This window comes from Sphaeramia orbicularis, chromosome 18 (assembly GCF_902148855.1).
Source record: "Sphaeramia orbicularis chromosome 18, fSphaOr1.1, whole genome shotgun sequence".
NCBI lineage: Eukaryota > Metazoa > Chordata > Actinopteri > Kurtiformes > Apogonidae > Sphaeramia > Sphaeramia orbicularis.
The window spans coordinates 15,485,588-15,509,384 of NC_043974.1; the positions used below are offsets into that span (position 1 = coordinate 15,485,588).

A 23,797-nucleotide genomic window follows, 5' to 3' on the forward strand; every position below is an offset into this window, starting at 1 on the left:
GTATGAATCCACTACCATAACAGAAGAGGCATTCAAGGGAAGGAACAGCAGATTTGGTAAGAGCCTGTCGCACTCTGCCAACACACACAACAGTACATCTCCACCCCAGCTTCATCTGCAAACAAGCACGAATGAAACTACATCCAAACACCAGCCTCCTTAGGTCCTGACCATGAGAGTTTAGCCAAACTGTACAGGTCGTCTCCGTCCGAAAGTTAGCAATGAGGAAATTAAAGACGATAAAACCACAACAATAATAAAACACTAATTGTAAGATCAATGAAGGATATTGCCAATTGTTTTTTGCGTGTCAGAGTAAGTCCCTACTCCGACCTTTACGTCCGCCTTCACACTGTAATATTTAGTGTCATTCTTGGAAAATTGGGGAATATTGTCCTCTTTTTCCTAACACTGCATATTACAACCACCACCCCCTCAGCTCTGACATGTACATGTAGAGTTAATAGAATGGTCCTCCTCTACCTCTGATGTTAAATCAGGGGTTTTGGTTACCGTTGTTGTCAGTAGAATGCCTTTATTATCAAGGCGTGCTCATATTTAACACAATAAACAAACTCAGCCAGCGTCAGCCAAATAGACTGTGTCAGAAATTGTTTAAATTTTGGATCAGTTTAGACAATACTATCAATTTTAGATCAAAATTTGTGGTCAAAAGTCTCCATGTAATCCGAATAATGTTCAGTAAAACAGTCATTATGGTGAAATAAAGTCAGAGAGGGTGATTCAAAGTCCGGTATCACCTTGTCAGGATTTATTTGACAATAATAACTAGCTTTTTTTTTTTTTTTAAACATATATCCCATTTTCTATATTGACTCGATAAAGTGCTCCTAATGTTTTAAACTACTACCCTTTCTACTCATTCTTCCAAAGTGTGATCATGTCATTAGACTGAGGACGGCTCATACCAGTCTTTGTAACAGAGGAATCTTTTCACCTTTTCTCATTGAAATTGCCAGGTTCAGTTGATGTAAATCAGTCCAGAGCATTCGCACTCAAAGACATCAGCTGTGTCGCTCTGTTACTTTTATACATCCTCCCTCAGATGGAATATAAATGATTCCACATAGACAAACAGCAGAAAAAAGATGCATGTACTGGTTTAAGGTTAGCTCACAAGGTACGACTTTGCAATGTGACGAGGCACTCCGGGCATCAGTACGCTCCAAACAAAATTCCTGTTAGATCATAGAGCAGCATCCAAACACCTCCATTTGACTGCTAGAAGAGGGGACGCGGACTTTATGCAGTGACAGGACAGTGCCCGATGTTTCCTTCAAGACTATTTTCTTTGCGTGTGAAGGTAAATGAAAGACAAAAAAGTCTAACCAACACTTGTGCCTCGTGGCGATGTGGTACGAACTCAAGTTTTGTTTGAAGCATACTGAAGTTTTCAGAGTGAAAGTGAGAGCAGAGGAGGAGGAAGATGGACGGACAGACGGCTCAGTGAAAGGGCTTTCCCTGGTTACTCATCAATAAATAGCGATGATGAGTCACGTCTTACTGTGTGCACAGCATCGACAGTGCGTGACTCAAACACACAGCATCCGTGTGTGTGTGTCTTGTAAATAATTTGAAGAGTTTGCGCTGGGGCAAGGTGGTGGGGGTGGCATCGAGATGAGATCAGCAAAGACAGACACAGCCTGAGGAGAAAAGTGTGTGGCCAAAAAGCTGAAATCTCTTTAACCCCTGCCACCCCATTACAGTGTCTACGTGTTTTTGTGTGTGAATATATATGTGTGTGTTTGTGTGTGTTGAGATAAGCTCACTGGTATCTAAACCTAATCTTCACTGCCTCCATTCCACATTGAATCAATACCAATCTTCCCCTGAATCTGTTTTCTTTCTGTCTTCTTGGCAGAAGGTAAAAGTTGCCTCTGTCTCTTTCTTTGCCTCCATCACAGACCCACTGATGCTTTTTGTTTTCTTCTCTCTCTTGTTTGTTTTGTGGGTGTACAACTGATAATTAACCTTTTCCAGGTTTCGATCCATCCTGTGATCTTAAAACACCAGGAGTTTACTCATGTGTACGTCCCCATTCCTCCAGGCAGGCTCATGGAGCTGGATGTGGGCTTCAGGCTTTGAACATGACAGAAATGACAAGAAGGAACACAGAAGGAGAAGACAGGGAGATTTCAGTGGAGATGGTGGAGGTGATGGTTGGGGTGGTGAGAGATCCTTTAACAGCAGCCCCCACCGGACTGCCTGACAGGGGTGCTCTCGATTTTTAAATTGGGCTTGTCGCCGCCAGCTGTGGCCCCGGGGCCCATGCGCTTCTTGATCTCAGCGGCCATGGTCATGAAAGCTTGCTCTACGTTTGTTGCATTCTTGGCGCTTGTTTCAAGGAAGGGGATAGCCAGAGAGTCAGCAAACTCCTGCCAGAAACCAAGAGAGGAAATTAATAGTTGAAGACATGCAAGCCATATACAAGCAATGATGAAAAACACATGGACAATTCATACAGTTTAATTACAAATGTTGATGTGATTAAACAACAGTATGCAGGAATGAGGGGAAAAACATGAATTTAAATCAGGGGAAAGCCAAGAATTCTCCTCTCTTCTCTAAGCTACTAAAAAGCTAGTAGATTCACAAAAAAATTACATTCCCACTACACTACTAAGACATGTCTCGTATATACTCAACTTGTTAGTAGTTAACTCAGGCTATGTCCAGATGACAACGCTCATGGTATTTTTCTTTTGCGGATTCTAAAAGTTTCGCATCCATACACATATCATTTCAAGAAATATCAGCGTCCAGATGGAAACGGGAAAACTGGGTTAAAACAGTGTAATATGTATGCCACACCAATATGTGGCGCCGTACACAAACACAGACAGAGCCACAGGATACACTAAAATCACAGAAGAGTTCAGGGTCTGGGTCGCCTTTTAGCGGGACACCGTGGTGGATTTAAAGTATCTGATGCGTGTATCTGTTTATGCGTCTCCACTGGTTGTCCAGTTGATACAGCATTACCGGGTTTTGTTGTAGTAGTCCTAAAAAATTAATAAAATAAAAGCAGCGCCTGCGGCAGAAACACAACTCTGTAATCCACTGTTGTTGTTGTTACCGGATGCTACATTTAGGGTTTTCTTCTTCTGGTTACTTGGTATGGTGTCATTGTTTCCAAAAAGTGGCGTTTTGCCTATCCACACGGCAAAACGAGGGCAGCATTATGAGATTTTTCAACTCTGAGACCCGTTCTCAAAAAATACCATTTCAGGGCACCGACAACGCTGGTGTCATGTGGAAGTAAGGCCGAAACGATATTAAACTTTTTGTGGATTGAAATAATTTTGTTGTCGTGTGGACAGGCTCTCAGTATAAACTGCCTTTTGTTTACTTCCTGTGGTCACTGATGGTCACTAGTACTAGTTTCCTACACTGAGTAAACTACTAACAAGTTGACTCACTGATAGGAAAGGTACATTCACATAAAAATGGTATAATCCTACTTACAGTGAAACTAGTTACTGATTCAGTAACCACAGGAAGTAAACAAAAGACAACTGTGTTAATTATATTTCTTAATCACATATAATATTTCAAATTAAAATATATTAGTTTTGCTTAACATATTCCACATGTAGGCCCTCAAAATGGATGGCTTAAAGTTAATCATTACTTGAAAACAGACCACATGTGCAAATATCTGGGCAAAAATATTTGAGTGAAAAACAAAAAATATCACTAGACTTCACAAAAGAGGTAAAAGGCTGTGCACTGACCAGCATGAAAACAATTTATTTTTTAATCATCTGCTTTGAAAGTAAATGAATATACCACTCATTCCTGAGGCAAAGTACTGCATATGTTCTACTTTATGGTATGTGTGACACAGTTAGTTTTGCTTCTAATCCTTATCGTATTTACTGAAACTAATAACTAGGCCCTTCTTTCCTTCCACTGCAGCGAGAACCAAGTCTTTATTGTGAAGAGGCTTATGTTAGGCTTTTGTTAAACACTCGTCATTATGGCATGACTCAGCGAATTAATGCTGTCTAAATGTAATATGCAGTTACACTGGTTTTACCATATAAGACAATACACAAGTTTTTCTTACCCAGCTTTTATGATGGAATTTAGAGTGAAAAGCAGTAAAATGAGCATCCATGTCTGACAGAAGTAAAACAGTCAACTATTTACATTGTAATAGACACACACTGCTCTCATACCTTAGCTGTTGTGTAGTCCACTACTTTTTTAGTGGTTAGGTCACACTTGTTTCCCACTAGGAGCTTGTTGACATTTTCACTGGCATAGCGGTCAATTTCCTGTAGCCACTGCTTGACATTGTTATATGACTCCTGTGTAATGAGAGAGAAGAGTATTAGCATGACAGCTATGAGGCTAAAGACACAGACAGAAATGAAAGCCAGGGTCAGAGCACCAAATGTCAACAAGTACATTTAAGACATTATTTTTATTGTGCCAACAAAGCTATTTCCTTTCCGCTTTCCTTCAATAGAAATCAGTCTGGACTGCTGCCCCACCTGATCTGTCACATCATATACAACTATGATGCCGTGGGCTCCACGGTAATAACTGGAGGTAATGGTTCGAAACCTCTCCTGGCCTGCGGTGTCCCACTGGAAGAGAGGCAGAAGCACAAGGACAAAAAGTCAAGACACTAGAGTATTAAAAACTTACAAAATTATTTGTCTTTTCTTTCCTTCTTCAAATCCTTAAAAAGCTCCAAGAAATTATGTTTTTGTTGTTTGTATTGAAAGGGGGTTAATTGGTTAAAGTAATGAATCAGACCCAAGCATCAAGTAATCTAAACCGTATTCTTTGGCCATACCACATATTGTGTTTGTACAGAGTAGGACAGCTTATAAAAAAAGAAGAAAAAGACTAAGTCTATGGTTAGGGAGACAAAAATCTATTTTTGCCTTTTTTGAAATCCCTGAATTTGTGATAAATGCATAACATAATGGAAGGCAAACACTTACTGGATCCATTGTTCAGTATTCTTACTTTTATTTGAATTATATAGTTCTTTTTGTTTGTTTGTTTTAAATCGGATATCTGTTAAAATAAATGTATTCTAATGTGCATTTCTTTGGCTCTGATGGATCTCTATAATCACCACCCTGAACTTGAAATGCACACAAAACATCATGAAGTACTTTTTAAAACACTAACTAAATTACGCAAAAATTATATAAGTATTGTTTTCATTAGCTGAAATTTATAGTCAGGCTTGGGACACTCACTGAAAGCACATTATACAGGACTGTATATAAATTAAGCTTACTGGTCTAATAGCATGGGTTGCAATACATAATAGAAGGATCTTAGTAACAAATACTAGCCTGAAAAAACAAATCAACCGCACAGGTACCTTGTACGAAACCTTACAACAACCGTGTGTAGTGTGTGTCACAGGAAGAAAAGTAATGAAACTTAATACTTCAAGCTGTTTTTAAATATTTACATCCACCAGACTGGGTAGAAGTAACAAAAGATTTTTGAAAGGTCTTGAAAGGCAAATTCCAATAACAAAGCAACACACGTGAAAAGAGTGTAACTAACCAAGAAAAACTGAAAATAAAAATACAATGAGCGGTGTGGTTCCAGTTTCATTTGCAGCAGAGCAGCTTATCAAACTGGTTGTCTTAACAGTGGCACTGGCTAGTCCCTTAACTAAAACAGGATCCAGTTACACACTGGTCTAAATGCAAAATGTGCTCACGCACAACAAGCCTCTCGTGTGTTTTAATAACAATGACTGGATCTTAGCCCAGGCTCAGGTGGGGGTTTACAGAGTGTTTTGTGTGTACGTGTGTGTACTTACAATCTGCAGTTTGATGGTCTTGCCATCTAGTTCAATGGTGCGGATCTTAAAGTCAACTCCAATGGTGCTGATGTAGCTCTCTGTGTAGGTGTCATCCTGCAGAGAGGGAGGGAGATGAAGACAAGGAAACAGGACTGAGTCAGGCCAAGACCAAAGGGAGAAAAGACCAAAGGCTGCAGTTGGGAAAAAAGACATTTGGAGCCTGACAGTAAATGTGTTTTAGAGGACAATACAGAAGTACTTACAGCAAAACGAAGCAGAAGACAGGACTTTCCTACACCAGAGTCTCCAATGAGCAGGAGCTTGAACAGATAGTCACTTAAAAAAAAAAAAAAAAAAAAAAAAACAATCAGGTCAGAGCAATGAGCACATTTCTGAAGTCACAGCACATACAGTATCTCAACTGATACAAACAAAGCAGTGATGGGAGCTGGGAACAGGCTGGGAACTTTCTGATGTCAATTATTAATTTAATGAGATGCGTAGGAATGTGCACAACACAGCACAATATAGCCTGACAGGACTGAAGGAAAATCCTGTTTTACCCCTGTGCAAAAATGTCTCACTGGTTGAACTGTGTTTTTCACACACTGCAGTGTTTTCACTGTGTGCTAACATCACAAGAAGTCAAAAATAGATAAACTAAACATCAAATAATTCTTGCTCAGACTTGAGAAGTGCCCAAATCCTTCAGTAGGAGCCATGTGGTGTGCAGATCTAATGTCTACTCAACTAGATGTTTATGATCAAGCGTCCACCTGACGGGACACTGATATGTGCGTGTATTTTTCTTCATCATCATTTCTGTTTTTAACCCCTTAAGAACACATTGTTTGGTCTAAAACTGTTAGAAAATATGAAAATGGTATAAAAAAAATATGTGCATCAAACACTACAAAGGCCTCAGGACTTGCTCTTTTCCCAGATTGGGACTTAAAAGATTTTTAAAAGAAACACAAAGCACAACAGATTTATTAAAACATGGTTGTTAGCAAAGCTTATTTATTTTTTGTTTAGTCAGTCAACAAGGAAATATACCTGAATAGTAACTTTTAGCTTTCTTGATATTCCATATTACATTTGATTTAATAAAAACGGTTCTTTCTTTTACTTTACAGCCCTCAATCTGTCAAACGAGACAAGCTGTAGTTGGTGAATATCTGGAATTTCTTTGCTGGAACAAAAACAAGTTTGTGGTCCCAAAGTGACTTCTTTTCCTTCAGGGCAAAAGGGCAGGTTGATCCTGCACTGAAAATACTGTGTTTACCATTCAAATCATTTACATTACAGTACAGCCTCTATAAACAATGCCAAAGAATTACTTGCTTACTTATTTTGTTTATGGCAAGTTCTAAAATTTGGCAGAAGTCAGACTTCTTTAGATCAGCACTAAAAGATTACTGCATAACCTACATAAAATCCCTGAAAGAAATTCACAGGAAACATTATGACATTATATCCAAGAATATTCTACAGTGTTTTAGCATACACCATTTCACAGACTTCTACTCAGTTTGATATCCATACCTTCTCCCAAAGTTAAAAACACATCCCCCCTCCTCTACCCGACAACTCAGGAGGAAAACACCATCATATGAATGTGACACACAGCAAAGACAGCTGAGAGAATTGCTCAATGCTAGTGCTATTCTTGTGTCATCGGAAATTGAGACCTGCCACGTTTCACAGCCTAACTGACAATACTTCACAAACACAACACGAAACAGCACAGTCACTTATGGACTTCAGCGCAAACATAAAAGTATAACAGGGGATTTTTTTCAACGTTACATTCCACATGCTTTGGTCTGAATCCAAAAGCTATTAAATAGCCTTTGCCGATAAAAAGTACCATTCTTGCTCTAATACGGTATGTCATGTTCAGCAACAATACAGAACATTCAATCGGCATTAAGATTATATAGCATGTGTAAACACTGTAGGAGTAAGTAAATATTGTCAGCTCTGGGTGTGGAGGTCTTAGTTAAGCTAGTCAGACAGGCTTCCATGACAATTCACACACAAGCTGGTAGCCACTAAAAGCTGATTGCCGTCCCTTTACAGACACTTAAATGAGCGACATTTTGCTGTTTTTAAGTGGAATTATGCATTTTAAAAGATTTTCCTGTGGTCTACATAAACTGTAAATGCTATGCTTGGGTCTGAATTCTTCATTAATTCAACTCCACAGGTCCATCTTCAACCCTATTTCTGAGTAATGACACCAGAAAGGTTGTTTAGAGCACTGTCCCTTTAAATGCAAATGAGCCACTTCACCCCCCACCCTCAGGTTGTTGACCGTTTTGTTCTGTCCCGTTCAACCAACAACTGAACATTTTAGGTAATTGGCTTCAAGTTTGGACATATTTTCAGTATGGACTACAACTGCCGCTGACAAACAATTATGGCGTACTCAGAGAAATGTTCGTCGGAAGTTTCGACCTTATATGTGCAAATGTCGTGACGTAACTAGTTAGACGGAACAAATTGAGCAGGAATTAAAATGGGTTGTAGAAATCCACTTGATTTTTGCCAAAATGAATATGAAGATAACTCTGCAGCACCTGGAGGGTTCAAATTCAAACTTTTAGGAACTATTAGGGTCCAAATACACAAATAAATGTACCAAAGACTAATAAAAGTGGGTTTAGCAAAATATGACCCCTTTTCACTGACTATAATTAATATGGAGCACAGAGTAAGTAAAACACTGCAGTCAAAAGGATCATTCCAATAGAGTTCATTTCTTTTCTCTTTGTACATAAACCATCCGTAAGTCATCTTAATTACAGTCTAGTGTCCAAAGATAAACAAGGCCATATATGACGTACTTGTTTATGTTTGTGGGTTACTTTTAGTCTTTACATGACACATTTTGTAACTGTGCTTTAAAAAGATATAAGATATAGACAAAGGGGAGGTGTAATAGGTTCATGTCTTATTTTTCCATGTAATTTAGAGTCTTGTAGATTACTGTTTTATTAATTCTGGATCATTTTCAATAGATGGCTAGTGGGTTCATGTCGATACCTGATTAAGCTGTAACCTGCAAACCTATCTTTGTCCACAGTATTCATTATTCGCTTACATTAAAGGTCATAGTTTCACAACTGCATACCTTTGGTGTTATGAAGGACATAATGTTAGGTGTATTTGCAGGTTATGACTGATCCCGATAAAACCTGCTGTAGACATACGTGAAGAAGTGATATAATCTGTTTTTCATGGGTAACCAGTTTTTGGTTGGACAGCTGCTACGCCAGTGTGACATTTAAGGAGCGACTGCGGGATTCTATAACAAGGGAGTGTTGTCCATCTGCTGCCAGCAGTTTCAAATAGCTAGCATTAAACCCCAAATTCAGCTGTTAAAAACACACCAGGCAGATGTATTGTGCTGGTGTATATTTTTTTTTAAAAACCATCAATATAAAAACCTTTTACACATAGTATGTATTGCAATTTGTATTTGTTTTTTCAAGTAAAATGCACTGTTCAATGCAATGATGTCAAACTCCTTTTGGACAATAAAGTTAATTGTTAAACTATGATATATCCTGACTCGTGTGTAGCGTCATCCCAAGTGTTTCATAAGAATATTTGAAGGAGCATTATGGAAAAAAATAAGTGATGTACATTGTTCCGGCTCTTCAACTGAGAGAAGCACCATGATCTGTGTCACTGCACTAAGAATAATCAGTTTTGGGACATCAGATGCCTCTTAACTGTTTAGTTAGTAGGTCGGTAGTTAGCAGGTGGCAGTGTAGTCATTAAGGAATCATTCATATTAGTAGTGGCGGAATGTACCTAAATACTTGCATCCAAGTACTGTAGGGGTACTTGAGTGTACTGCTGGCATACTCATGCTTAGGTATTCCCCTTTTATGCTACAGTTAGAGCAATTTATAATGATAATATCAGGCTTACCTGGATGGAAAATAATCATTCAAAAAACGCACCTATCATCTTCTATTAGCTTAATGTTTGACTCCATATTGTGTGATTACATACTCTACGATAGATGTTCAGTGATCCTGATTAATTTGTTTATTTAGGTTTTTAATAACACTGACTGATACAGTCAAGCAGTTTTCTAGTTTGTACTAGCGTCAACACTAAGTAAAACTTATGTCTGTGTTACAACTTTTAAAGGCACACGTTTTTTTAATAAAATAAAATACATACAGAATTACATATAATTTCGGACTATTGCTAAAAACACACCTTTGTCCTAACAATATTAAAGCTACACTACATGATAGATAACACTGGTCAACAACAAATTTATTGTTGAAGTTTTTTGAGCTGATTTAGAATAATTATGGTGTGCTGAATCCAAAAATCACATTAATTTTACTCAATCAGGTCAACTTTCTGAACTATGCTACATATTGGCTTTTTAACATTTTTGCTTACATTTATGGGCATTTTCGCATCATATGATACAAAATTCTTTCATATTTCTTGCAATAAACAAGTTCTGAAGATTTTACTTTTGCCAATTTATGATTGTTTTTTTTATATATATTACAGGTGAATGAAATGGCTTCGACTAGAAGATCTTGCAAAAATAAGCCTGACGTATTCTGCTACATCTGCGGTGAATACACCATTGTACCTAACAGGAATCAAGTGATCAAATTATTTTTTTTCTCTTAAAACCTATTTTGGGTGAGAACTATATAAAAAAAAATCAACTGATAAAGTCACAAAAATGTAATCAATTTTGTGAGAAGATCAAATTTTTCAAAATCAAATTAGCAAAAAAACCTGATATGATTGAGAAAAACAGATGTCAATTTTGGATTTAGCGGTGCAAAATGGTCCTAATTCAGTTGAAAAAACCTAGACAACTTGCAAAAAAAACATTTTTTTGTAACCCAGTGTAATAGATGTCCAACGAGTAATTTTAGTTAGTCTGGGGCACATTAATTTCGTGGTGCTGAGTAAAGAAAACCGTGACTTGTAATAAAATATTTGTCGTTTTATTATTTAAAGGATGTGAATATTTGTTCCATCTCAGCGTGTTAGACAAGCCAAAAAAAAAATAAAAATAATAAGTATCAACATAACACTAAGTCGGTCTCAAAAATACATATTTGTGGTGCTGAGTAAAGAAAACCGTGACTTGTAAATAAAATATTTCTCGTTTTATTATTTAAAGGATGTGAATATTTGTTCCATCTCAGCGTGTTAGACAAGCCAAAAAAATTAAAAATAATAAGTATCAACATGACACTAAGTCGGTCTCAAAAATACATATTTAATGTCCTGTACAATCCCATAATGCACCTGAGCCCACGTAGAGTAACTTTAACTGATGTCTGTGTGAAAAAAGGGAGGCTGTGCTCCGTCGAGGCTACAGGTCAGCCATAACACACCGGCTACTCTTTAGCTACTCCGGTTACTTCACCCTAGCTAACTGTCGACTAGTTCCGTTCTGGCCGTTTCTATAGTAACGACGTTTTTTTACGCTAGTTATGGCCCTTTATTTGTCCCATGGAAGGTCGCGTGCCATCGCCGACACGGTGAGGCACGAGCAGGCTGTCAGCTGACGGTTAGCGAAAACACGTCCGCGAGACTGACACATTAATAATCTGTCCGCGCCCTGATCACCACACTGAAGGCTTTATCACAGGAAAAGTCGCCATAGTCTGGAGTACATGAATATAATTACACAATAAGACATATAATATATTAAAAAAAAACAGCTTTACACGGCTTTATAAAGGAGGAGAATTGTGGAAAACTCACTATTCTGGGTTCATGGTTTCACTCTGGATGTGTTTTTCTGTCGGCGACTCGACTCTTCCTTCCTACTCTGGCAAAAAAAAAGATGACTTGTAGGTCCGGGTATCCGAGGCACTTAAAAAGGATATTTTCTGGTCTCCGTCACTGACCCCTGTTTGTTCCACTGTATTCTGCTTTTATCGTTTCATATATCCAGAAATCTACCGGACATATCCCTCTTTCCTCAGGTTAAGACCGTGTTTTTTATCCCTTTTTTCAGCGTTTGTGTCCGTGGCTTGCTAGAGGTTCAATTGAGCTGCGCAGGTGCGGAAGTGACGCAAGGTGACGTGGCGCTACAGACGAATCAGGACATATGTGGTGTGTTGGGATTTGTAGTTTATTATAGACAGTGTGACACATCTTAGTCATTTATTTACTCGCCTGAGTAAAAGTGCTGAAGTGGTTTATTCCAAAAAAAAAAAAAATGTTGTCTCTGTTCCAAATGTGATGTCTTATTGGAATAATCTATTTCCAAACCTAAAATGGAAGAAAATCTGGTGTTTACCCTCTAAATATTTAATAATAAACATGATAAAAGAAGTTTCTTTCAAATTAATTCATCGTTTCTATCCTTCCAAACTATTCCTACAAAGATATAAAAAAAGATATCAGTGTAGATTGCTCATTTTGTAATCAGTCAGAAGAAAATGTATGTCATCTGTTTTGGTCCTGTCCCTTTTCAAATATTTTGTGGCAAGATGTCTGTTTTTTTATTTGTCAAAATATAATTTCTGATTTTTCTTTTACTTATTCTAAAATATTATTTGGTATATACTCATATCTTGCTAACAAATCAGATCAACATTACATTATCAGTCTAATTATATTTTTGGCTAAAAAAAATACCACTTTCACAAATGTAAATTCTCAAATCTCAAACCTTCTTTTTTCATTTTTAAAATTGAGCTTACCCAATATATTTCAAACAATTAATACTCTAAAAATAGAAAAGCTATCAAAACCACTGATTTATGCAACAGATTTGAACTTTGTGTAATTGGATTTTTTTTTTTTGTTTGTTTGTTTACATGGTTTGTCCCCTGGCTATATTCTGTTCTGTTCATGTCTTATTAGTATGTTAATATTGCATTGTACTTCACATGTCATCATTGTACTTTATACAACATTAAATAAATAAATATGTTGGGGAAAAAATAATAAAATAAGTGCTGAAGTGGACTTTTAAATTGATCTATAGATGTTATCTGGTGAAGATCTATCTGGTTAAATATAAAAAAAAAATATTGATACTCTTTGTTCTTTTTGCAGCAACGCAGAGGAAACAATATGTCATTTATTTCGGGATTGCACCTACACACATATATCTTGGATTGATTTAAATAATTTCATAAACACAAAAATTCACTGTTCGTGTAAATTAAACTTTCAACACATTTTATTTGGCCTATCACAAACTGATAAAATAACTCCACAAAAAAGATATATTATCAACCTTTTCATTATTTTTGCCAAATTTCACATTCATTGCTCCAAATTTGCACACCAACGCCCAAACATTACTGTTTTTAAAGCCCTTTTTTCCAGTTACATAGACAATTTGAGGAACATCATAAATTCTAAAGCAAATAAAACAAAAAAAAAATGTCAAGTGTATAATCTTATTTAATTTGTATAATTTCTATTTATACTTCGAGCAATTAAATTTTTTTTTTCTAATGTTTTTACTTACATGTATTTCTATATGTGTGAAATGTAAAATATTCTGTGAATTATGAAACTTTCTATCCTTGTTTGTTGTATACTATTATGTATATGTACTGTTCAATGTTCATTGTTCAAATAAAAATAATTTTTTTTTTAAAAAAAGTGCTGAAGTGGAAGGTATCGGCATATGAAAGAATGTCATATAGGATGCAGAACAAGACAGAAAAATATATTTTATAATGGAGCAAATAACTGGAATCTTTAGATTTCAAAGACTAAATTCTAAGAGGATTCACACTGAAAAGACAATGATCACATACCTGTCTTATATTTCCGCTAAAATTTGCTTAGAGGTCTTATTTCTGTCTTTGTGCATAAGAAATCAATATAAGTGAATCCCCAAAGGAACTTTGTGTTGGTAAATGCAAGTTATGCAAATTTACAGGATTTCAGTTCTGTTGCAACATGTTGATGGTCATATGAACTATGTTTTCAGCTCAAAAATGTCCAATTTCATCACAATTAATGCTATATGTTCATGTCACAAATGGCCAAGTTATATTTGAACTGAATTTACCTGAAAAACAAATATTCTATTCTTTTAGATTCCCCAATTTTTCTTACAAGATTATATACTACATATCACATGTTTTGTGCTGATCCATCCTGCTTATGTTACGCCAATACATACATTAAGAATGTCACACCTCACTTTTTAAATCAACAGTTTTCTAATAATAATCATTTTTATAAAGAAATAACAATTCTATATTGTTATTTCCTCTTTAGCATGATGATAAACTATACAACAAATAATTCTGATACTAGTTTTTGCACAGGGATCATTTGTGGAAACGGTGACATGGCTGCCGAGCATCAGTACGATGGGATCTGTAACAACCATGTCACATCCGTCCACTGTCACATTTTGTGTTTTTGTGTCAGCTGTTATTGTTTTAGATCCACAATACTAACATTTATGAATAAGAGGATTATTAGCAATAGTAAGTCTATAAGTTTATTACTAATAAAGTACTGGTACTGACCAGATCATCATGGGTAATGTCACGTCCGTCCACCAGCAAAAGTTTTCACATACACGTGCTATTCAAAATCCAATATTTCTGAAAATATAGCTTCCACTGTCAAATAATATCAGTAGTCTGTGCACAAATGTATTAGCATTATTTCAACACAGTTCTAGGCATTTCTTACAACTTTTTTTTTTTTGACAAAAATGGCCACTCATTTGACCCCCTAAGTAAATTTTATTTATTTATTATTATTATTGTTATTGTTTATTTATTTATTTATTTATTTATTTATTTATTTAATATATTAATGGTGTGTGTATGTATATATATATTAAATACAAGAATACTCAAGGTTGATGTGTGCGGGATAAAAAGCCACCATGTATGAAGACCCCTTCTGGTTACAGGTGGGTAATTTACCAATGCTCTAATGTTAGTATTTGATGTGTGATGATCTGATATGTTTGGAAAAAGGAAATAAAAAAATGCAAGTCATAAAAAAAGTCCCTAAAGTATCACATTACAAGTAGTAGAAGGGAAAACAATCCATTCTTCTTGGTCCATAATAATATTAAACTGCTAATTAACCTAAAATACCTATGTTTTCATCCTTTATGTCTGTTACTAGTTAAACTGACTGATATAACATTCAATTTCAACAGAATCACAAGCAAAAAAAGTGTTAAAAATGTACTACTTTCATGTTTTGTTTGTTCTTTTTGGACTACCTCTGCCATCTTGGGCTGAAAACACTAGGGTTTAAATAAGGTTTAAGAGCAAAACAAGTTTATTTAGAGAGCATATTTCACACACAATGTACATACATATATATACACTATATACACTATTTTATACAACTTCTGGCTTAAATAAATTTCCTGGTATTTTACTTATCCATTTTTTCCTGAGATAAAGGATATGTCAATATTTCTCTCATAGAAGGAGGAATGGTGATGAAGAAAAATAGTAACAGAAACACCTGTGATTTTACAACTCATAACTAAACCTTATGCAACATACACATCATTCCCACTTGGTCACAGCTGTGATCCGCTCATAATCTGCCACAGTTAAATCCCTAGATGTCAGAGTCACATACATCTTTGCTCACATCCACCAAGAAAAAAATTAGACCAAATGTTAGGAGTAATAACAAACCTCATTTAAATACTGTAATTTTACTTTAAAATAAAATTGCCAGTGTAAACCATCATGTAAAGTAGTATGTAAAATCACAGAGAAAGGGATTTGAATTTGTAACTACGATTTTGACAAGATTTTACAAAGACCAAATTTCTTAAATAAACCTGTACTATTACTTGATATTAAATCTTTATATTGATCTAAAATCAAATTCACTGTTGCTCATAAAGTCGGAATAAAATATTTTTACTTCTTCTCATGAAACGATTGTGAAAATGGGATTTATATTGTTGATAGATGAAGTGTAACCGGGACCACTGCACCAGGTCAAAGGTCATTACTGATGTGAAAAGAACTTTACAGGCAACAGTGTATGTATTGTCTTATCATTTTGACCAATCCTTTTAATTGCGATCATTCCTAATTCTTTTTTTTTTTCTTGAAGTGTGCTTCCATACCTCTCTGTGCTTGCATTTTTTGGCTTTAGTAAAAGATTTGAGTATTTAAAAAAAAAAAAAAAAAAAAAGAAAGAAGCAGTAAGTGCAAATTGAAACATTTGAGTTTCCTTCTTAATTAATCTCGACCGCTTACTTTGGAACTGTGAAAATGGCTGGTTACTATGTATTTTTTTTTTTTTTTAATCACATTGTATCCCTATTTATTGATGGTGGTGTCTCATCTTTTATTGATAATATTTTTAATCACACTGGCTTTTCATTCTTGCAATGTTGTTATATATTTTGGTATGGATTTCGGGTTGTGCAATAGTTTTATTTATGTGTTGGTGCTGTATACTGTCCCATGCTGCGCCTGCAGTGTTATTTATTCTTATGTGTCTGCACTGAGATGTCTTCTTGTCTGTACTGTGTTTTCTGTATGGCGTTGCAGCCCCCTTGCACTATCGCCCACAATGAATTTCCCCCCAGGGGACAATAAAGTATATCTTATCTTTGGTCCTCACTCTGTCCGAGATATACTGCATGTATATAATTTGTCGCATACTCATATCTAGGGATGTAACGATTACTGGTATAATGATAAACCGCAGTAAAATTGCAGAGGGTTAGTATTACTGTTTAAATTCTAATTATCATGATAACCGTGTTTGATTACCGCACTTTTAGGGGAAAAAAACGCCTATGTAAAGATCTGCTTTTATGTCAAATATTTGAGTATAGTTTTAATTTATTACAATTTTAATTTTGTATACCTAATATTTGGAACCAATATTCACTTTTAAAGTCTTTGAAAAGGTTCGTTAAGCATCTTTGTGTTATTGATGCAATAAATTATATACATTTTTCAAATCAGTTTTAATTTTTTTGTGTTTTCGGGCCTTTTATGTTGATATAGTAGGTTAAAGTGAAAAAAATAATTGGCAGATGATATAGATGAAGTTGTGCTGAAAAAACAGACGCCAAACATGGGTGTAGTAAACATTTGTTTACATCAGGGGTGTCAAACTCATTTTAGTTCAGGGTCCATATTCAGCTAAATTTGATCTAAAGTGGGCCGGACCAGAAAAATAATAACATAATAACCTATAAATAATGACAACTCCAAAATTTTTTCCTTTGTTTTAGTGTAAAAAAAACCCCATTAAATTATGAACATACTTAGTTTTATAAACTACCCCCCCCCCCCCAAAAAAAATTACATTTAAATTAAAAAACATAAGAAAATTTAGTGCAATTTTAACAATATTATTCCTCAACTTATCATTTCTACATGTGCATTATGGATCAGCTCTACAAAGACACTAAACACTGAGGAACAGGAAGGAAAATAGTTGAAATTGTGCTTAATTTTCTTTAGACATTTCAGGTTGTTCATATTTGTTCAGGTTATTCACATTTTATTGGTACAGGATAGTTTGTAAATGTAAATATTTTCTAAATTTAATGTTATTTTTAGCACTAAAACAAAGAAAAAAAATTAAGTGGTTAATTCTAGATTTTTTTACTTAATTGAAGATTTTTTGGGTAGGGGCTTAATTAAAGATTTTTTTTTTTTTTTTTTTTTTTGCTTAATTGAAGATTTTTTTTTTTACTTAATTGAAGATTTTTTTTTTTGCTTAATTCAAGTGTTGTTGTTTTTTTACTTAATTGAAGAATTTTTTTTTTGCTTAATTCAAGATTTTTTGCTACATTTGAGATGTTTTTGGCTTAATTGAAGATTTTTTTTACTTAACTGAAGATGTTTTTTGTCTTAATTGAAGATTTTTTTCCTTAATTCAAGCAAAAAAAATTTTTTGCTTAATTCAATTTAAGACTGTGGAATTTTTGCATTTGGCAAAAACATCCCAGGGGCCAAACTAGACCCTTTGGCATTTGGCCCCTGGACCGCATGTTTGACACCCCTGGTCTATATAGTATATAAAGGCAAAATCAAAAGGACTGAAAAACAGCCAAAATAGGCTCAGACCACTAAGGGTTAATACTTGAATGTTTCTGCCAAGAGAAAGTACATTGTGCCTATTATTTTATTTGTTTTTTGGGTTTGTTTTAAAATACAACTTGGTTAAATTATTTCAGTGTGTCAGTACTTTTTGAGCATTTTGGGCACAATTTCAATAATACCACGATAATAATGATAACCGTGATAATTTTGGTCACAATAACCGTGATATGAAATTTTCATATCATCACATCTCTACTCATATTATTAATTTATTTGTTTGTTTGTTTTCTCTTTTTAGAGTTCATCATAATGTCCATTTCCATCTACATTAAAACACCGTCCTTGTCGTTGATGCATCCTGCTAAACTGCAGAGCCAGTGATAAACTTCAGGTATCCATCCTCCTCATCCATGTCTTCATGTGTGGCAGCAGCAGCCGCAGCAGCAGCAGCAGCAGCAGCAGCAGCAGCAGCAGCAGCAGCAGCAGCAGCAGCAGCAGCAGCAGCAGCAGCTCCCACAGGAGTGGGTTGGTAGTCATTTTCCCATCTTCGCTCTGAGTCTGTCTGTGGGCTCTGATAGGCAGCTGCAGCAGCCTCCAGGCCCTGGTTGATGTAACTGGCCTCCTGGCAGGCCTCCAGTACCGGCAGCTCTGACAGAAGACCTTTAAGAGTCTCAGCCAGATCCCTGAAACCAGGCCTCTGGGTCGGATCCTTATCCCAGCAACTCCACATAACTTCATAACTGTGTTTAGGGCAGAGGAGGGGGTGGGGTGGGTCCACAAGGGAAGAGCAAAAATACAACAAATACATCAATATCCTTCACAGTTTCACATGAATAATGTCCCAGTAATTTTAAATATCTATAAATATTCATCAGTTGTTGCAAAATTTGTCAAAAAAAGAAGTTCCATTAATAGTTATAAAATAATTACCCCGCCCCCCGAAGAGGAGGCAAGGGGTGTTGTTTTTGGTTCAGTTTGTGTCTTTTTTTAAAACTCTAGCAGCAAAACTATTGGTTGAATTCATACCAGATTGGGTTTATAGCTTGCCAGTGACCCATGCCCTTACATGTTGGGAAAAATAGGTCAAAGATTAAATTTTTTATCAATTTTTAAAATCTTTTCTTTCCCCATTTACTTATAATGGGTGAAATTTGTAATGTCTATAGCAGCAAAACTATTGGTTGAATTCCTACCAATTTGGGTTTATAGATTGCCAGTGACCCAGAATAGATGTGATTACATTTTGGAAAAAATAGGTCAAAGTTAAATTTTCATAAATTTTTAAAATCTTTTTTTTCTTCCCATTTACTTATAATGGGTGAAATTTGTAATGTCTGTAGCAGCAAAACTATTGGTTGACTTCATACCAAATTGGGTTTATACATTGCCAGTGACCCATAATAGATGTCATTACATTTTGGGAAAAGTAGGTCAAAGTTTAATTTTTTTATGAATTTTTAAAATCTTTTTTTTCTCCCATTTACTTATAATGGGTGAAATTTCTAATGTCTGTAACAGCAAAACTATTGGTTGAATTCATACTAAATTGGGTTTATAGATTGCCAGTGACCCAGAATAGATGTCATTACATTTTGGGAAAAGCAGGTCAAAGTTCAAATTTTTTATGAATTTTTTTGTCTTTTTTTTTTCCATTTACTTATAATGGGCGAAATTTCACATGTCTATAAAAACATCAATTTTGGCGATCTAGCTACAAAAAATGCCACTTGAAGGATTTTGAAGACATTTCCAACTGGTGATGGTGTGGTAAAACGAGGTCCGCCATGGATGTGTGTTTAACACTTTATTTACTTGCAAATCTTAAAAAACACCTACAAAAGGCCAGGTGTCTAATGACTTAAAATGAGCTCATATACAAAAAAAAACAAAAATGCTAATACAACACCCATTCAGACGGTCACACACATAGGGACGGTTGAAAAACTGTGTGGCTTCCCATGGCTCAGAAATCCCTGGTCTCATCACTTACATAACCTCTGCCTGGCTGGTTGTTACCTATGCCCATAGGTGTGCAGGTAACCCTAGCAACCAAGTACATACGCCCACATTCACACATACAACCACACACGCAGCACAAATCTAAATTGGCTACAACACTTATAATGGGCGAAATTTCACATATCTATAAAAGCATCAATTTAGTTTCAATTTACTTCAAACTTGCCACATATTTAGATGCAGTTGATATGCAGACATCAGCACATGCATAGACATGATGACATCAGCTGAAGTGATGCCAAAATAAGCTACAATACATCCAAGGGTTTGTTGTGCCTGGAACCATTTGCTAACATTATTATTATTGGTGTGTTCCTTCTGTCTCTGTTTCTGAATCTAATTTGAAGACGTTTTTATTTCATTGGCCTTTCTTGGTCTGGTTTTTACGTCATGTCTGCAACTCTTATCCCTCGTTGTTTGCCATGTTTTCAGTTTGTTTCTCATGTTTACTTCGTTTACTTTTTTAATCCCATTTTTTATGCTTAATATTTTTACTTTACATTGCTTACATTATTGAGTTTTTGAATCTGTAGCCTCAGAATTAACCTTCCCATCACTTAATATACAGGCCTGTAATGACTTTGACTGTTTAGAGCCTCCTTCAGAGACTGTTAGCGGTATTTGGGGTTTTAGATACTTAGGCGTTCACTGTAAAAAAAAAAAAAAAAAAAGGATCATTCCAGCAGCAGGGGTGCCAAAAAAATACTGTTAAATAACGAAAAATAACCGTGTCATAAAAATACGGTAATTTTCTATAATTAAAATATAGTTTTTTGCCCTAACTGTACACGAGATTTTTTTTTTTTTTTTTTTAACTTTTTAATGTTTAACCCTTTAATGCATGAATTATGAGAACATTAATCAAGATTTTTTTTTCTTTTTTCCTCTTTAGGCATTTAAAAAAACAATGAGATTTTTTTTTTTTCATGAAACCAATTTTTAATGGAGTTGCAAAAATGTGTGTTTAATTTTAAAAGCAACGAAACGTATATTTACTGATATACTGTGTGAAAACTATGAAATAAAAATGTTAAATGCTGCTAATTTGATGTTTTCTCACATTTTAACATACACTACAAACAAAAAGTTATGGATATTTAAAATTTTTAGGCTATTTTTTTCAGTTGAGATTTTTTACGCAACGCTTTTTACTTTTTTTGTGTGTGTGAATTGAATTGAAACACATTTTTTTAATGACCAGACATAATTTTATTTACAAATGGCAAAAATGACAAAAAAAAAAAAAAAAAAAGAGAAATATCCTTAACTTTTTCTTTGTAGTGAACTCCAATACTAGTCACTTCATGGAGATAATATGCCAAAATAAATAAATAAATAAATAAACACTTTTATTGTTAATTAAAGTCTAATAACGATAACAAGGAATTGATTTACACTCAAACATGTTAGATTTGGTTTATCAAGAACAGCCAAGTTACAGTAATGTTATCAATTGCAGTGTATTGTGTATTGTTTTGGCTGATATGAAACTAAAACAACAAAATCCATGAATAAACACAAGAACGGCTGTAGAATAACTGTCCACTGTAGTGACCACTATGCATGAAAGGGTTAATAAAGAATATTTGCATGTATTAAAACAATCAAATTACCTATAAATATACATATAAATAATTTTCAATGAGACTAAGTTGTCCACTGATAAAAACTGTATTTGGACAGTTTATCAGCGCTTATACAGGTTATACATTCACAAAAATACATTTATTCAACATTTTTGTTGTGAAACCTCCTGTAATTACACAAGATATTTGTCAATGAACAAACAAGTCTTGTTAAACTTCCAGAACAAATACTTCTTTTATGGTTAATTGTCAGTAATTTTATCTTGTTTTATTATTTCTTTTTTTTACAGTATTAAACTTTAAATTAACAGTTTAATCTCATAAATGGAAAAGAAATATTTGTAAAATTATGATACATTTGCAAATGTATTTTAATTGTATTTTTCTGTGAAAAAAGAAAAAAAAATTCTTTTAAAAAAATTGAAATTTTTTTGGTTATTCACAGTTACAGTTTTTCGTGTTATTTTACATTTGACATGTAAAATCGCAGTCTGTTGTTGTCATTTCATTGATATTTTCCTGTATCTTGAAAAGAAAGGAAAAATCTGTAACATAAACAATGAAAATTCTGTTAAATTACAGTTTGTTTTTTACATTGTTGGCTTCATTTTGCAGCTGAGGTTTAAATTTAGGCTTAGGACAGATCTGATTCAACACATTTAAATATTTCTCAAACACACACTCTCCCACCCTGACACACACTTACATATACTTTTTGTCTTTTATTCTCTGTTTATATTTTTGTTGTACTTTGTATATTATTGTTTTATTCCTATTGTCTGTCTTTAAACTAATGCTATAATGAGGTGAGATTAATTTTATAAGCCCCACGGGGTTTTCTGATCTCACCTGCACAGTTTCTTTCTTTGTTTGCCTTAATGTTTGATTTGTTGTTGTGCAAAATAAATACATAAAAATAAATAAGGTTCTGTCTCGTGGTGATGATTGAATAAAAGCGCTCATTCTTTCCCAGTGTGACTGAACTCACAGTTTTTGGTCGCAGTCCTCTGGTGGTTTGAGCCTGTGTCCAGACAGCAGCAGGTCCAGCAGCTCATGGTTGTGGACTCCGGGGTAAGGTGTCCTCCCCCGGGACATGATCTCCCACATGGTGACCCCAAATGACCACTGCGAGGACAGGGATAAGTGAAGCTTACGTCACATGACCTGTCCTGCACATTTCCCCCTCAGAGCCCTGAACTCACCACGTCGCTCTTGGTGGTGTAGATGGACTCGGACAGACTCTCCATGGCCATCCACTTGATTGGAACACGGATTGCTACTTTCTGACGATAATAATTGCTGCTGTAGATTTTCTTAGAAAGACCAAAGTCTGCTACACATACCCTGAGGTCATCACCCAACCTGTGGACACAACGCTGTGGTTAATGGTTAAAAGTCTATGAGGTTTAGTGCTTCAGAATAGCTGCACATTAGGGTGGTCTAACAATCCTGGTAAAAAATAAAGTTTCAGATAACCTCAATTAGAACCCTGCATTAGGTTTTGCCATTCAAAAGATGATTTAGGAAAAAATTTGAAAGAAAAAGGAGATGTTTTAGAGGTTGCACAAGTTGCTGGAAGTTTCCTGGAAATTGACTAATTGTTCATTTTCAGCATAGCCGAGCTGACCTGTAAGAGAAGCAGCAGTACGAGCAAAACCAGGGTCTGAGTGCTTCATCTAGCAATATATGTATGAAGTAAGGCTGCCCACATCTGTGGTACTGGAGTGAAGAACTGGTTGGCCTGGCATTCTGTGACTCCAGTGTGACACCAGAGCAGAAGCAGCTGATGGTTCACAACATGAAGGAAAATGAAGGTTCTTTGGGTTCCACTAAAGCAGCGGTTCTCAATCTTTTTCTGTCGGGCCCCCCTTTGGAGCATGAAAAATCTCAAAGCCCCCCTCAACCCCAACAACATTGTACCTGTGGTGCAGTTATAACTTTTATTGAAAGAAACATCAATATCATAAGAATACTTTTTGCTTTTCCTTGAATAATTTGTTGTGCAAATTAAAAATAACTTCGATTTTTGATTGAACAATAAAAATGACCTCAACAAGACTGCTTCCTGAGACATTATTTTTCTAAATAAAAATCGGAAATGTGTAATTATCTTACAACTATGACAATAAGGTAAATTTTTTTTATAGAACAACAAACATTTTGGTAACAAAGATGAACATTTGAACAATATCAGTGGCTGCAATGAGCCTGTTTCCGTTGCACATCTCTGAACATTAAAGTGCAATCTGTACAAACTGTGCAAAACCACAAACATTGCACATTTTTCTTTTCCAGTCCAATCCTTGTCCATTCTCCAAAGCTAAAGTCTTGGTCTAGTC

The 23,797-nt window shown here is 35.2% G+C and overlaps 2 protein-coding genes across 2 annotated transcripts in view; both read right to left on the reverse strand.

Moving 5' to 3' along the window:
- Positions 1 to 299: 299 nt before the first annotated feature.
- Positions 300 to 11,864, reverse strand: rab1ba (zRAB1B, member RAS oncogene family a). The gene is made up of 6 exons (XM_030161780.1): positions 11,576 to 11,864; positions 6,070 to 6,142; positions 5,825 to 5,920; positions 4,521 to 4,616; positions 4,203 to 4,334; positions 300 to 2,396 (listed from the first exon to the last, which is right to left on the reverse strand). The coding sequence occupies exons 1-6, from the start codon at positions 11,587 to 11,589 to the stop codon at positions 2,202 to 2,204; spliced, it is 606 nt and encodes a 201-aa protein (XP_030017640.1). The 5' UTR covers positions 11,590 to 11,864; the 3' UTR covers positions 300 to 2,201.
- Positions 11,865 to 18,025: 6,161 nt separating this feature from the next.
- Positions 18,026 to 23,797, reverse strand: part of LOC115438282 (tyrosine-protein kinase receptor TYRO3) — a 31,210-nt gene continuing 25,438 nt past the window's right edge. Inside the window, exons 13-15 of the mRNA XM_030161779.1 lie at positions 22,661 to 22,820; positions 22,447 to 22,583; positions 18,026 to 18,593 (exon numbers count right to left, since the gene is read on the reverse strand). Coding sequence (XP_030017639.1) covers positions 18,215 to 18,593; positions 22,447 to 22,583; positions 22,661 to 22,820 — 676 coding nt within the window. The 3' untranslated portion in view covers positions 18,026 to 18,214. The remainder of the gene's footprint in view (positions 18,594 to 22,446; positions 22,584 to 22,660; positions 22,821 to 23,797) is intronic.